Consider the following 15,884-nt stretch of genomic DNA (forward strand, 5'->3'; position numbering starts at 1 on the left):
GTACCTAATGATTGTCTTATCTTAATAAACAAAGAATTGTACAATATGGGTTTTGATATATGATATATAAATTGATGTGTCAAATGAGCAAGTTCATGTAGCAAAACTCATGAGGAGTGAATGCACATCAATAATTGGTTAAGATGGAAAGAGTTTTGTGATGGATTGAAAACGCCTAAGCATCGGCATGAAAGCATCAATAAATGTTCTACAAGGTTAAGATATTGCATATGGACCAAATAGTCGGATTCAGCGTGGCACGTACAATCAGGAAATATTTTGATAAGGAGGGAGATAAGTTGGACGTCATTAGCCATGCTTTTATCAAAATTTTACTCTTAAAAGTTCATATAATCACAGTTTACAGTGATGATGTATACATCATCGAGAGAAGCTGCAGAACTTTTAGAATGAGAATTTTGAAACACCTTGACATGATGTGATTATTACTCGACCTGTAGTTCGAGTATATGTGTAATTATATGTTTACCAATCCAAAGTACATCTAAAGATGTTGAGACATTTTACCGAAGACAAGATTCATTCTTTGAGTACGTTAAAGGATGTCCAACAATGCACTCTAATATCATTTCCTACCTGAATATGAACTATTATTAGTTCCGAAATACCACAATTAAATGCATAAGTGCATTATATCATATTGTTAGCTATAAGTGATTATTTTTTTTATATATTTATCGGCACGTGTCCGGCTAAGAGACATCGGAATGGGTTCAAACATATATTTCAGGTATGAAAGATATGTGTTTATATTTTACTAACCCATCAAAACAAGTTTTGTTGGTCTTGTCATGCAGAGAAACACAACAGGGTATCAATACAATAGTATATGGTTACAAGATGACACAAAAGAAGGTTTCACGTGAAGGGACGAAGATCATGCAACATTGTTCAACTTAACAATTCGTATGTCAAGGGACGAAGACACAAATGATTAAGTAAAAGTTTTGAAGCTTTCACAGAAGATTGATATTTACCATTTTAACGAATATATAAATTAGGGGGAGACAATACGCGCTGCACTCTTTTCCCCTTAGCTATGGTTTTGTCCCACTGGGTTTTCCTAGCAAGGTTTTTAATGAGGCAGCATCCCGAAGCGTATGAAGTTGATAACCAAGGGGGAGTGTTATGAATAATAATTATTATGGTTATCAACACCTAAAATAGATTTGGCTTCTTCTTCAAGTTTTCTCATCCCTATATAATATTCTATTGTATCTCATTATATTCTACACATAATTAATGAAATCTTCATCTTTCTCCCTACATGTCTTTCTCTTATTGTTTGGCTATTAGGCTAGTTTCACAACAATAAGAGTAAATGTTGTTATTTTCTAACCACAAAACTTGTTTTTTCCTGTCCCACATCAAGTAAACTGGAAGCACTGATGGTGCTTATAAGTTATATAAGAAGAGAATCCAGTAGAAGCTTCTTAAAACAAAAATGGCCCGTTGGCAGAATATTATAATAGCTTGTTGGTTATTGGTCAATTAAAATTTGACTTAAATAGGCATAACCAGCAGTGCAGTCAGGTTTAAAAAACACTGTTATGATTATATCCAAAATCTGATTTCTAATACTTTATACAACTTGACCACTCAAAGCCTCCAACAATCCTTTTTTAACTATTTACTACCTTGGAACCTGAAGTTTGCCCATTTAGCTGAAGTTTGCCCCTTTAGCTTATTTTCTATAAGTTTGATAACACCTAGCCTGCCAAATTATCAATAGGCCCCAAAACTAAGATGTTAGAAAAGAAGACAAGACAGGTGGTAGGTGCTTACTAATAGAAAAGAAAATAATGTTTTTAAGTTTGTGTTTTTTTATGTATTACTTCTGCAGGCCCATGTATTCTGACATATGGGCTTAGTTCTCCAACCATTATTTATCTCAAATAAGAGGGGCTACAAACTTGGTAAGATTAGTAAAAGGTCTTACTTCCTGCATACACCGAGTATGGAATGAGTTTGGTGATTAGTTATGCATGTCCACAACTTATAGGCCTCTTAACACTCATAAACAAATCATGACAGCTGGCAGTTCCAAATCCTAGGTTTAGTCTACTTATGATCAATCCATCTTTGATTTGAGTGAATTTTTGGAAGCAATGACTACACAAGAAAAAAAAATTACTGTTAGTATTAAATTCATCAACCTGCACGCCATGATGATTAACTTATTTGACAATTTCAGATCAGTTTGGATTTATTGAATTGATATTTTAATAAAGTGTAACTCGGATCAAGTAATAGATAACTGAATTCTGTTGACGCCAATTCAAATCAAATATTGTCAAAAAACTAAAATATCAAATGTAAACAGAGAGAGAAAATAGAATTTCTATTCTCAGCAACTGCACAGATATATAATGAAAATCCCAGTCCGGTTAACATATGGGTTTAACTAGCATTGGTAAATGGTAATACAAATTAAGACATCAAGTAATCAAAGGGGATTCTTCAGCACTATTTTTTGCACTTTTTTGAAGTAACAATGTACTCATATTGAATAATACTTACATTGGTTTGTTGGATGAATGCAAGCAATATCATTCTGGTAGTTTAAAAAATAGGAGAACTTCCAGTGTTTATTCTGATGCAGGGGATATGAGAGATGCGGGACCAATAGGAGGAGCCTCTTCTACGACACCTTCCTTCTAGACGTGGGCAGTCATCGATATTTAACCTCAAAAGTGCAGGCAGCAGAAATTCTGGTAGATCCCTGATATTTGGGCAATCATTTAAAGAGAGATGTTGGAGGGAGATGAGGTGTCGGAGTCCCACTGAGAGTGATTTTAGTTTCTTAAACCCAGATATCTGAAGAGAAGAAAGAGATGAAGGAATAAGACATGACAACTGATTACTGCTGCTCACACCATCTTCTCCTGACAGATCGCCAAATAACCTTAGGTTGGCAAGTGAGGTTGGGAAATTCTGTGGGCCCCACTCTAAGATGGGCTTCTTCAAACCCCCTATTGCAAGGTTATGTAATTTTGGAGGCCAAAATCCACGAGGAAAGGAAGCGTCTATACATGGGCATTTGGCTATTACCAAATCTGTTAACGAGGTGAGATTAGGCAATTCATGGTCCGGAAACGACTCTAAATTTGGACATTTGTCTATTGCCAAAGAGGTGAGATGGATGAAGTGACTCAATTCAATGACGGTTGTCAGATTCGGCCAATCAATTAACAATGCATATTGAAGCATTGGCATGCTTTGTTTATTGATAAACACGCTACTGTTATCTCCTCCTAACTCCTTGTCTAACAGTTTGTCACATGAATAAATGAAGAGAGACTTGAGCTTCTGCCCTTTTGTTGGAAATGAAACTGATGTAATGGAAGGACAAAAAGAGATCCGCAAGAACTCAATGTTATTTGGACACCTGCAATGCTCCATACTATCACATTTTAATATCTCTAACGTCCTTAGAGTTGTTATGAGGTTGCTCCCACAATCCTCTTCCTCAGTTGTCTCTCCTAATCTCACCAACTTTTGACAATTCCTGACTTCCAAGTATCTTATTTCATTACAGTCATGTAAGATTAATTCTTCAACTTTCCGAAGGTACTCCATAACACCATTCCACACCACATCATTAAGCCCTAGAACGGATACTATTTTCAACTTGCGGACTGATGAAGCTGCTTGAACGACCCTTCTCAGCACACCACTATCACAGTCTTGTATTTCTAAATCATTTAATGAAGGTAGTTCCGTAAGTGACACTTCAGCCAGAACTGGACAATTATTAATAACAAGTTTTTGAAGGCATGGAAATGACGCAGCCCCAGTATCGGTTGACCATACTTCCAACCTCTTCATGTTTTTTATTTCAAGAATTTTAAGTGAGGGGAATGGAAGATCAGTCCCAGTTAAATCCGAACCCACATTTTTTATATCATCCATGCCTTCAATAAACAACTCCTTAAGTGACGGTAACTGCCCAAGTGGTGGTACAGATGTACAGGTTTTACAGCCATGTATAGACACATTAATCAAATGAAGAAAGGACGGATCCCCAACCCAATTAGGAAACTCTAGACCCCCATATGACACTATTCCAAGTTTTGTCAAACTATCATTACAAGGCTTCAACGCACCCATGACCTCCTTTTCAAGAATTTTTTTCGAGAGCCATCAAATACGTCACTCCATTCTAGCTCTAACTCGGTTAGCCTCTTTTGCGATAAGTTTGCCTCCTGTGCATGCATTGCCATTTCCACTTTGTCCAACCCCTAACATGAGTCTTCCCGTGAAGATTTGTGAAGTCTTTAAGCTCTTTAATCGCAAGGCCATCTCGTCCAATAATGATCTTGGAGAGAGTTTGTAAGCTTTTCAAGCTGTCAATCCCTAAGGGCATCTTATTCAAAAGCGGAGTACCCCTAATGTCCAAATGCCGCAAGTTTTTGAGCCTTGAAAAGTTGTTGGGCTACTTATGTAATATGATGCATTCATAAAGGATTAATGACTGTAAATTGTAAAGATTACTGACATTTTCTGGTAAATTTGTGATTGAGGTCCGAGATAAGTTAAGATACCGCAAGGGCTTCAAAATGCCAATGGTTTGTGGTACCTCATATATAAAAGAACCACTCAAACATAGAACCCTTAATAATGGTAATTTGGGAAGCAAGTCAACTAAAATCTTACTAGATACGTTGACATAGTCCCAACTATCTTCCGTTTCAATTGACACTGCTAAGAATGTTCTCAAACTTTTAGCTCCTTCCAATGCCTTGAACTTCGAGTAAGCTACATATTCCTCACGAACAAATGACATATGGTGGTACTTTTCCAAACCTTCCTTCCTAACATCCATCACCATCCCATTGCCTACTCTTAGAAAGAATTCTCCAGCGACAGATGTGGCTAAGTCATTTAGCAAATCATGCATCATGAATAACGATTTGTCATCAGGTGCATGTTGAAACAACGACCTTGAGAACAACTCTTCAAAATATTCAAGACCTAATCGTTCCATTGACTTGCTTGATGATGGCTGGTTCAGATAACCTTCCGCCATCCAAAGTAAAATTAAATCGTCTTTGTCAAACGTATAGTCCTTGGGGAACAAGGAGCAGTATGCAAACAACTGTTTCAAACAGGAAGAAAGGTCATGATAGCTTAGTCTAAGAGCCGGTATAACCTTAGATTTTTCTCCTAACCTCCAAATCTCGCTATTCAACAGCTCCTTCCACTCTTCTTCTTCTTTGTTCTTTGTCCTCAATAACCTTCCAAGTACTGTTAAAGCTAAAGGCAAGCCATCACATTTTTTCACGATGCCTTCACCATGTGGTCTGAGCATTGGATGTGAATCAAAGTTAATTTCACCCAACGCATGTTGAGCAAATAAAGACATCGCATCGTCATGTGATAGAGTCTGCAGGTGGTTTAGATGATTGTAACCCATCTTTTTGAGCAGTTGCTCCTTTCGAGTTGTCATTATAATTTTACTTCCGGGAGCACTGCTTAACAGCTTCATCAGTAATTTCCTTCTGAGAAGCATCATTAAGCAGAGACTGGATCTGGGTCAGTGTCTTCTCAAGCTTGTTGAGCTCTGAATGAATTCCTTGGGACCGAACATATGTCTTGACGGCTTCAGAGGCCAGCTTCTGTAAAACAGATTTCAGGAGTTCAATGGCAATGATTTCAGACATTGTTAGTTTAATCTGTGGTGATTGGTGATGAAGGAAACTCTGTATAACAAAGATATATGTTAATGGAATTATAAGGGTATGGAAGGAAAGACAGGGTTTCAGAGGCTGCTGTTTATAGTTCCTTTAGCCAATGATTTGGTACCATCCATGAACTTGCCCATATATGTTTTAATTAATTTCTCTTTTTACAATATTATCTTAAAATAACTCTCTTGTAGCTAATAATAAATATAATAAGTTATATTCAAATATAACATAATTACAAATTTAATAGCATGTTAAAAATACTATCATATTTTTTACATAATTTCAAATGAAATTCGATAATTAGACACCATGCATATAGCTAAACATATATAGCACACGCAACACACTAAAATAAGTATTACTTTTATCACTTTCAAAGACACATAAGCTGATAATCTTTTATTAACAAATCATTTTTAATAAAATTAATTATAGTTTTTAATTAATAATAATAATAATAATAACAATTGTAATATTTTATTTTAATGATAAAGAAGGGTGGCCAGCCTAGCTTCCTTATCCTGGAGCCACCATATTGGAAAAATAAAACAAAACAAAAAACAAGTTGAAGCTGCATTATTGAAAAAGGACATCTAACTTACACCCACAGTCTACACTGAAGCAGGCTTTGTTGATGGATTATAAAAAGAATAAGAATGATTATTGTATTTTATTATTATAATGATCATTTATATAAATAATAAGATGTGTGTTATAATATACAAGTATGATATATGAATACACACATGTACCAGAATGGCACTATGTAAGCACATTGCGCCTCGTGTACGAAAAGCTTGTGCTTAACGCCTCAGTTATAGACCATATTGCTTTTGTGGTGCTTCTGGCCTTTTTAAAACCAGCCAATATTATTTGTGCAGGATAATCTATTATCAGGATTCATAAGAAATAGAAGTAACTAATTTAGGATTTATTTCATTAATACAACTAAATTACTTGCACAACTAGATTGGCTCTCAGTCACATTTTCCCACTAGTCATTTACTAGCAACTTGCTCAATAATATTCAAGTGGACCTTGTTTGTTTCACACTAGTCATTTTACTAGCAACTTGTTCAGGACATATTATTAATGGGCCTGATTTGTGTTTAACAGCTAATGAACTAATCTTATGCATATCAGATCAAAACCCGAAGCATAGACCCTATTTCATAAATAGAAAACGCACCTGAATCGAGAGTATGCTACATGGTGATGAACCTATTGAGATTTCTCTTTGTTTCGAGCCATGGTAAAATCGAACTGCACACAGACACTAGCTTGATTGTGTTAACGTTGAAGGCAAAATCTTCCGTGCATATGTGTAACTATCATTCTTAGTCCTCAATCTTCTACCTTTTTGCACTTTCCTTCCATCACTTTTTGTACATAAGTGAATTAGTTTGTATTAATTTATGATACAGTAAAAAACCTAGAATGCATGTGAGACAAAGATGAAAAATGACATTACACACAGACGTTCTGTCACAATTTCATTTACCTTTTTTTGTCATTCACTCGTGAATTTGTTGTCTATTAGCTTCAGTAGTTGTTGTTGTTGTTGTTGTTGTTGTTGTTATTATTATAAGCATGTTTGTGTGACGATATTACTTAGCTAAACAATAATATATATTTCTAAAAGAAGAATCAAGAAGCAAGCATAAAGCAAATAAGATTCTGTCATGGCCTGATTATCACATCGGATCTTAGCAGGTCAATATTTCAGTTTGACTAGTAATCATGCTGCCAGATCCTCCATGAAGCGCATTAGTACTTAATATCTAAATGGCTTTCTTACTCTATATCTTTAAAAGCATACGGAAACAACAAATCGTAAAAGAAATTCAAATTTCATAGGGACAATAAGATTAAAGAAGGATATTACTTATATCCAACAAAGCACTCTATTTGTCTCCAAAAACATAACAGCAAAAGCGCATTTATTTACAAACTACAATGAGCTAACAATGCTCTCATTGGTCAAGTTATTAAGCAGCAGGTGGCCTGAGCTCATGATCATGAGACGTATCACACGTCGATTGAGGTATATACTGCCACATTGGAATGTAACCGTATCCTGGAAAAACGGGCATCTTGTGTGCCCCAGCCTGAAATGCAGCCGGATGCGGTGCCATGTATCCAGGTGGTGGAATGTTATTGGCCATGGCTTTGACCTGCTGCTCAATTTTTGCTTTTACCGCCTTTAAAACAAGTTTCTCTTCTCGAAGCTCGTTCTTCTCTGCCTATCGTTAGAAATTAATTAAAAAAACATTAAGAAAGTTCGTTTGCTGTCAATTAATACTAACCTTTAATGTTTTAATTTCTTCTGATAGTTTATCATTCATTTCTTTGAAATCCTGTGATTCAGATTTGAGCTGATTCAGCACTCGGATAGCATCTCCAAGAATAGCTAACTTATCAGTAGTGACGGGTCGATCGGGTTCCAAAGTAGAGCTTAATTCTATGAACCTGTGAAAAGAAATAATAATATTTCATCAATAAAACCATATCATGAATCATTTTATTATATAAGAGAATGGAAATCAACTTGATTATTTTCATCGACTTAGTGATCAATTATCAATATATACACAAATATAAATCAAAACTGCGGGAATAAATCCAAAGAAATAAGCTATCATCAAACCTAGTTAAGACTATCTAAATATAAAATAAGAGTTACAATATTTGAATTTGAATTATTTCTTTGGAGGGAGAATATTATCTCTAAAATATATTATTGTTAAAGCATATACCGAGTATAAAAAAGACCAGATAACGATTATTTCTTGTACTTGGGTTGTTGATTTACACGCTGGCTAGACTTAAATTCTGATTCTAAGATCTAGAGATGACAAAATGGGTGGTTTGTTAAAAGGTTAAAGCGGCCAACTTTTCAGTTTTGGCCCAAAACCATAACAATAACCGAACTTTGGGTTAACCACAAAATGATAACCAATCGGTTATGGTTAATCTGTTTTACATGTTGATTTGATTCAGTTATGAGTCGGTTAACCATGAACTAGATTTGGTCAGGATATGTTTGGGCTTGACTAAAAACAGCCCAAAACAATGTGATTCCCCTGAAAGTTTGGGCATTTAACGTTTTAACCACTTAATAAATTGCTATTAGACATTTGGGCTTGAATAATTTGAGTTGCCATTTTAAATTCGTACATAGTGGGTCGGTTCCGTTAACCGTGGTTTAGCTAAATCTCGACTCAGGTTGGTTTTGTTGGAGATGGAAATATGATCAACCATAACCGACCCACTAATTTAGGTTTTAAGAAAAAACAACTCTAAACCGACCAATCGGTTCCTGGTTAGGTTCGATTATATCAGTTCAGTTCATCAGTTAATTGGGTTATTGGTTGGTTAATTCAGTTTTATGCACACCCCTACAGGTCAGTGAGGTTGGGTTGACCAAAAAGACTATTTTTACAAAACAAAATAAATGTTTTTAAAACCAGTCAGTGTCAAAATATGATTAAAAACTTCTTATTTGACTAATAAACAACGCTTTCAAATAAAATGATTTAGTAGGTTTTGTGCAAAGGAATACGCTCTGTGTGACTTTCAACTCATTTACTTCTAAGTAGCTTCTTTAAATTAGAGATACAATACAACACGCATATACTCATTTATAAGTAAATTAGTCAACTTTGCCCCCTCTACAAAACACATTTTTGTTAGTCTATGCTTTCAAGCACCTCAAGAAATAGACTAACTAAATATAAATAGTCTATGCTTTGCCTCTCGCGGCATGCTTTATTCTCGGCCTTGCTGCATGAGCTACCACGTCCCCTGTTAAGTAAACAAACAGTATGAAACAATTTAACATCAAATAATTACAATAACAGAGAAAAAGAAGAAACTGGCTTTTATACATGATATAAACAAAACCTCAAAATATGCAGTTGCAAAATAATGTGATAATTTGGAAAAATGATCACATGCTAACATAGCAATTGTTTGAGTCATGAGTTTAACTATATGATTAAATACCTTTTCCTTGAACATTCTTTCTCCGCACTCTCCTTCTCCGGTAGTGCAAGCGAACCGTCAATCGTGACCGCAGCACTGCAATAGCATACCAGCATTTAATCAAACACTTGGTGTTCATACATATTACCCTAATTAACCCAGCTAAGAATCTCAATAAATAAGCATACAACCAACTGTCACCTACAATATCCAAGATTTTACTATCATATACACATATTAACACCTGCAAAATCCTCAATTTGGCAATTCACAATTTGCACTCACTCAACAACAATTCAACCTTAGAATCTGAACCCAGAAATCAAATACCTATATCTGCATTAAAAAAAAAAAAGAATTAATTACCTCTGTTCAGCCCAGTAAAGATCAGTGGATGCGACGTCGTTAATTAGATCATTGTAATCGATTAAATCCCAATTAGTATAATCAAAAGGATCCATTTTTATGTTGAATTTTTCTGCTGATTTTTGCAATTAAACAAAAAAGTTGGAATAAATGATATTTGGCCGGTGGCATGTTGATTTATTATCCAATGGGGATATGCCACGTAGAATGTGTAGTCGCATAAGTTATGGTAGTGATCTAATTGTCTAAATTGGGATTTGGGTGACAAGTAAAATGATATAAAAGTTTTGAAGATAATGTATTTTGTGCGTTTGTTGATTACTTAAGTTTGACCACAAGTTGAAATGTTGAATGTGAATGTTAGCTACCATGTGATCAATTTAGGGTAGGATTGGCAAGGAGTTTTTATAAGCTTTTAGGAGCTTTAAGCTTTTTCTTATAATCTAAAAGCTTCAAGCTCCAACTAATAGCGTTTAGAATGAACTACAAGCTTTTAGTATTTTAATTACTTAAATAACCTTTCAAAATAATTAAATTTAATATTATTTTTTTTAGTTATGCCTATTTTGGTCATTTATACATTTTATTAAAAGCTTCAGCTACTCTGCCAAACACTTAAATATATCTATTAGCTACAGCTACCAACTACCAGCTTCCAGCTACCAGTCACCAGCTTCTAGCTACCAGCCACCAGCTAGTTTTGCCAAACATACCCCTAGTGTTAGCTATCAAGTTGAAACTTGACTCTGTGTTCTCGAGTTAACATAATGAAAGAAAAGGAAGTTGTTTTTCCTTTCCATTTGTTTCTTTTTCCTTTATGGCTTTATGCATCCAAATCATCTTTTCTTTCCTTTTAATTCTTTTCAAATTGGAAAGAAAGATTTTACCTTCTAAAACCTCATATTTTCCTTCCATTTCTTTTCTTTCTCTTCTTAAATGAAACTAGGGAACACAAGTTTTTAACTTTCCATTCCTTTCTTTCAAAAAAAAAAGAAAGAAAGAAAAAACTTGAGAACACACGCTAAAAGTGATGTTGCCCCAACAGAATGACAAAGTAAAAGTGTGGATCTACAGGGTGTTTCTACTCTGGTAGGTCTAGGAAATAGTAGTTTTATAGTCGGTTAAACAGCTTTAAATGTTGTTTTATGTAAGGTGACTAAATATAAGAAGACGTGTCTTGACAACCAATATGAATTTATTCATTTTGCTTTTGACACTTTTATTTTCCTCGTGCCTGAAGCTGTGAAGTTACTTAGCCGAGTTTAACGGGTCATGCATAGTAATGTTATGACTCTAAGATCAGCTAATGTAGCTTTTAAAAAACCTGGGTTTCGCAATTCGAAATGGATAGCGGCACAGCTTGTTACCCGTTTGCATTCTATTTCGATGTAATCACTACTCATCATAAAATTAATTAAATAAAAAATTGGTAATTATAAATTAACGTAGTAAAAATGATTTTAGTGGCAAAGGTTTCTAGCCTAGTTTTAAGCAGAACAACACCATGCTAGTCCAGAGCAGTACTTCTCTTATGGGCTCGAGGCAAGACAGGCAACCCGCTTCGCTTCCTCAATTGCTCAAGGAAGAGTGAGTGGGAGAATTGAATCATAAGATACCGTACTTAAAAAGCTTATGATTTAATTTCGATTTTGTATGATGCCTAAAAACCAAATACCAAGTCGATTAGATATAATATATAAGGGGTGTATCTCGTTTTAATAATTATAGTATTGATGATTAGTTTTATGTAGAAACTGATATGACAAATTAAGCTTAAAGACTTCGTAAATAACAAATTAAGATGTGAACCCAACTTTACGATCATGAGGCATGGGTAACAACCATTGGGGGCAGTGGCTAAAAAGATGTTGAGCTGTCAAGCTAAATTTTTAATAGTTGAACACTTACACCCATATTTCATCAATTGTGGAGATCCAAAATCAAGTTCTTTATCTCATGTTAAACATTCAAGAGCGAGTGCACGCTCATATATGCTTAATATAGCTGCATTTTAACTCAAGCCGCAGCTCGAGTTGATAAAGATACAGATTTGCTCAGGCCGAAATGTTCAACTAGTGCTATCTTAAAGATCAGATGATTGAATGCATATGTAGATAAATATTCATACTTTATTTTAGCATTGACAAGTCATGTTCGATGTGTTCAAACAATATATTAAAAGTTCCAAATATAATTGAATGGCAACGAGTATCATATCATCAATTAGGCTTTATGTATCTGATCTTAGAGTGTGTTTATTAAGTTCTCATATCATATGTAATTCTGCCACAAACAAGTTTGTAGTTTCTGGCATTTTATCAACAAAAATTCTGAATTATAAAAAATATTTGTGTTTATTTTCAGTATGAGTATTTAACCCCTAGAGCTATGGTCTCCACTAAACTTTTGTATCGTGTTAAATATTTTCTTCTTTCATTTTCAATTTTCAAATCATCACAAATTGGCTTGTAACCGGAGGTGGACCATCCTGTCAAACCGATAACCAACTACACAATCAGTAACCGTCCCTATCTAAAATAGTGAACCAAAGCATATAGTTGAACCGCATTGCATTTCTTTTTAATTTCTACATAGAAACACGAAGTAGTTTCGGGTGAAAACAGATAAATTTACACAACTGCGTAAAAAAACAGGGGGGAGGGCCACCCTGGGCCCTCACTAACCTTCGCCGCTATATATATTTAGTTTTAATCTTCAAACTGATGTCATTCAAATTTAAAACCAATCTAACCAGTCCAATGGTCAACTCGACTAGAAATCTTGTTGTGAAAACATCAACTTTGAATACCAACTTTTATTTCACTTTAGACCTTGAAAACGTTAAATCGCCCATCTCTATTGCATATGCATATAAATAAATTTGTTAATGTCACACAAAAGTATTACACGTATAAAAAAGTATACATTGCACACATATACACGTCTCTTCAAAATTCGTTAGGAAGTATGTATTCCATATTTTCTTGTTATCTAGAACGTGTTTACTTAATAACTTAGTTCAAATCTTAATTAAAAATGAAATATATGTGGTAGAGAACTTAAGTTTTTACTCTTTTACATTAAAAAGTTAACGTTTGATTTGATATATAACTTAATGCATGTATTTGAACATTCAACATATATCCAGAGTGCTCCTCAGCCATACAAATTAAAGAAAAATAAATATAAAAAAAAGGAAGAAGAGAATTTCTTTTCAAGTCTTGTCGATCGTCTGTGATTTGAATCAAGATCTCCCCCTCTCAAACCCAGGTCGTTGTCCAATATTGATCCACGTTTCAACTTATTAGATTTTTAGCAAAATTATTAATTATTTTTCACGAAAGGCCTCGTTTTATAATTCACTTTAGACCACCAAAATTGTTGGACCGGCCCTATGTAAACTAGCAAAGTAATCTTGAAAAATGTACATAAATCATAAATAATAAACAAGCTTGAAACTATACTACATGAAAAAAAGGGAAAACTAACCTTATTATTCGTAATGGATTGATTAGTAACTTCTAAGTAGGGGTGTTCATCGAATAACTAATTTTCAGGTTAACCGAATCAAATAATCCGAATAATTTATTTTTTTGCTAGTATCCGTATTCGTATTCGAATAAAAGTTGAATTATTCGATTCGAATTCTTATTCGTAGTATATGGCTATATGCCATATTCGGAATTCGGTTTAATTCGTATTTGAAATTCGAATTCAAATCAAATACGAACCGAGTTCGAATAAATTCGATTTAATTCAAGTTCACTTATGCTTAAAATTTCAAAAAACAAAATCATAGTTGTAAAACACACAAATACTAGTTTAAAGTAACTACAAAACCATATGATAATAAGTTCAAAATTAAAATACAAATAGTATGAGATAAAAAATAATATGTGCTATTGGAGTTTAAATATTTTGTAATTGACACTTGTTATTTTTGGATTTGGCCCAAACAAAAAAAATACACACACATATATAAGTATTCATTTTGAATTCGAATTGAATCGAATAATAAATCATAAATTCGTATTCGGTTCGTATTTGATAATTATAATCGAATACGAATCAAATCGAATTTTGTATGATTCGAACTCAAATTAAACTCTGAACACCCCTACTTCCGAGTCAAGTGGGATTCGGTTTTAAACGGATTCAAAATCGAATGTCGAGCTAAATATTGAATATTGTCGATCGTAGTGGGTAAGGATCGAACGAACATAACAGAAGTGAGCTCACAAGGAACCTGAAGGCCGATTGTTTTTTTATTTATATGTTTAAAATTCAGATTTTATTTAATTAATAATCAGGTTTTAAATGTTAGTTGGGTCATTTTTTTAAAGTGAAATCTACGAACTCCTTGAAGCATCTCATGCATCACAGTCACCGGGATTCCATGATTCACTATTTGAAAAAACCCGAGGTTTTCCGAGGCTGCACGGATGTTATCCACCGTTGATGCTCTATCGGTGGATGCAAGGTCTATGACTGGAAAGTCGAAAAGAGTGGAAGATTTGGGAATCGTTTCTGGTTGATTGATGAAGATGCGAGGGACTTGTTGAATACCGGCATTGACGAGGCCTTGGACGCCTGATTTTGTTTCGTCGAAAGCTTTCAGTTCGGCTGCTCGATCATGGGGTACTGTGGTTGTCACCATGTTTGTGAATTGTGTCATGTTACTATGCAAAGATTTTTTCTATAAATGGATGTACGCAGTCAACTATTTTGACTTTATCCGTTAAGGACCAAAAATATCAAAGTATCAAACCATGGCCCAAACATATCCGGCTGTGATTTCTATATATTATTTCAAAATATCTATGATTAGTCATAACTCATAACACAAAGTTTGTCTTCAAATTATCCAAAATTTTCCATGAACCTAGTGGCGACGTTTGCACGAAAACATCCCGATAGGATCTCGATACCTATAGATGAAAATGGCTAAATTTACACGAGCAAAATTAAAAAAAAAAAAAGAAAAAGGAGGGGGGTTTCAATGCTTTGATTCAAAAGTAATGACAAAATCTTTATTTGTTTTATACTTGCTCATTGATTCTTCGTTTAGACTATTTACATTCGATTATCAAGTAATATCCAAGTAATATCATCACGCAAACATGTTTATAGCAGCAATACTATATTCCTCTTCACACTCATATAGTCCTAATAAGGGGTGTTCACGGTTCGGTTGAAAATCGTAAAACCGGTCATCGGTTCGGTTATACGGTTGTTTTTTTTAAGTTTCAGCCGGTCGGTGTCAATAATTTCAAACCGTAGCAAACGGTTTGATTTACGGTTTGTATAAAAAATCAATGTATGAAACCAGACTAGACCGACCGTATAATTTAATTATATCTAATTTTATATGTATCGATATGCGGAGTAAAGTTAAAATACAAAGGACAACAAAAATGAGATGAGTGAGAAAGAATCTAATCCATTGATCTTATATATGAATGGTAGAGATTAATTTAAGTAAATAAATTAATGAGTATGGCATAAATGTAATAACCCATTTTTGTTGACTTTCTCTTTCCACATGCAAGGCACATGCCAATTCTCCATATTTTAAAACGTCCATAACTTGTTCATGCGACATTATTTTTTTTTTTAAATTTCACCATAATAACAAGTGTTTTTTTATCTTTAATATGAGTATTATATTGTTATATAAAAATAAAAAACATAGTGGGTTTTTATATTTTGTCATTGGTTGTTCATTATGATTTTTAATTGGGTTTTTCTATGCATTGTGTTATAGATTTTGGTCATTGTGCTATCAATTGGTACTCATATTAAAGATAACAATTAAAACAAAGA

At 34.1% G+C, this 15,884-nt stretch overlaps 1 protein-coding gene and 2 pseudogenes across 1 annotated transcript; all 3 read right to left on the reverse strand.

The window, feature by feature from the left end:
* Nucleotides 1-2,583: 2,583 nt before the first annotated feature.
* Nucleotides 2,584-6,303, reverse strand: LOC143566671 (putative disease resistance RPP13-like protein 1; annotated as a pseudogene).
* A 1,236-nt stretch (nt 6,304-7,539) lies between these two features.
* On the reverse strand, nt 7,540-10,156 carry LOC143566659 (transcription factor bHLH104-like). Its single transcript, XM_077053297.1, has 5 exons — nt 10,062-10,156; nt 9,717-9,791; nt 9,444-9,515; nt 8,018-8,186; nt 7,540-7,954 (listed from the first exon to the last, which is right to left on the reverse strand). Exons 1-5 carry the CDS (start codon nt 10,154-10,156, stop codon nt 7,700-7,702), a joined length of 666 nt encoding a protein of 221 aa, XP_076909412.1. The 3' UTR covers nt 7,540-7,699.
* A 4,211-nt stretch (nt 10,157-14,367) lies between these two features.
* Nucleotides 14,368-14,718, reverse strand: LOC143566672 (1-aminocyclopropane-1-carboxylate oxidase homolog pseudogene; annotated as a pseudogene).
* Nucleotides 14,719-15,884: the final 1,166 nt, after the last annotated feature.

This window comes from Bidens hawaiensis, unplaced genomic scaffold (assembly GCF_021521415.1).
Source record: "Bidens hawaiensis isolate Kalapana, Puna unplaced genomic scaffold, B.hawaiensis_p1.1 tig00023035_1, whole genome shotgun sequence".
In the NCBI taxonomy this organism is placed as follows: domain Eukaryota; kingdom Viridiplantae; phylum Streptophyta; class Magnoliopsida; order Asterales; family Asteraceae; genus Bidens; species Bidens hawaiensis.

Bases quoted from the DNA above. Each gene is read 5' to 3' on its own strand.
- LOC143566659 (XM_077053297.1), bottom strand. From the start codon at position 10,156: ATGGATCCTTTTGATTATACTAATTGGGATTTAATCGATTACAATGAT. The intron at 9,792-10,061 runs GTAATTAATTCT...ATGCTATTGCAG, and splicing joins CTTTACTGGGCTGAACAGAG to TGCTGCGGTCACGATTGACG. The intron at 7,955-8,017 runs GTTAGTATTAAT...TTCTAACGATAG, and splicing joins AAGAAATTAAAACATTAAAG to GCAGAGAAGAACGAGCTTCG.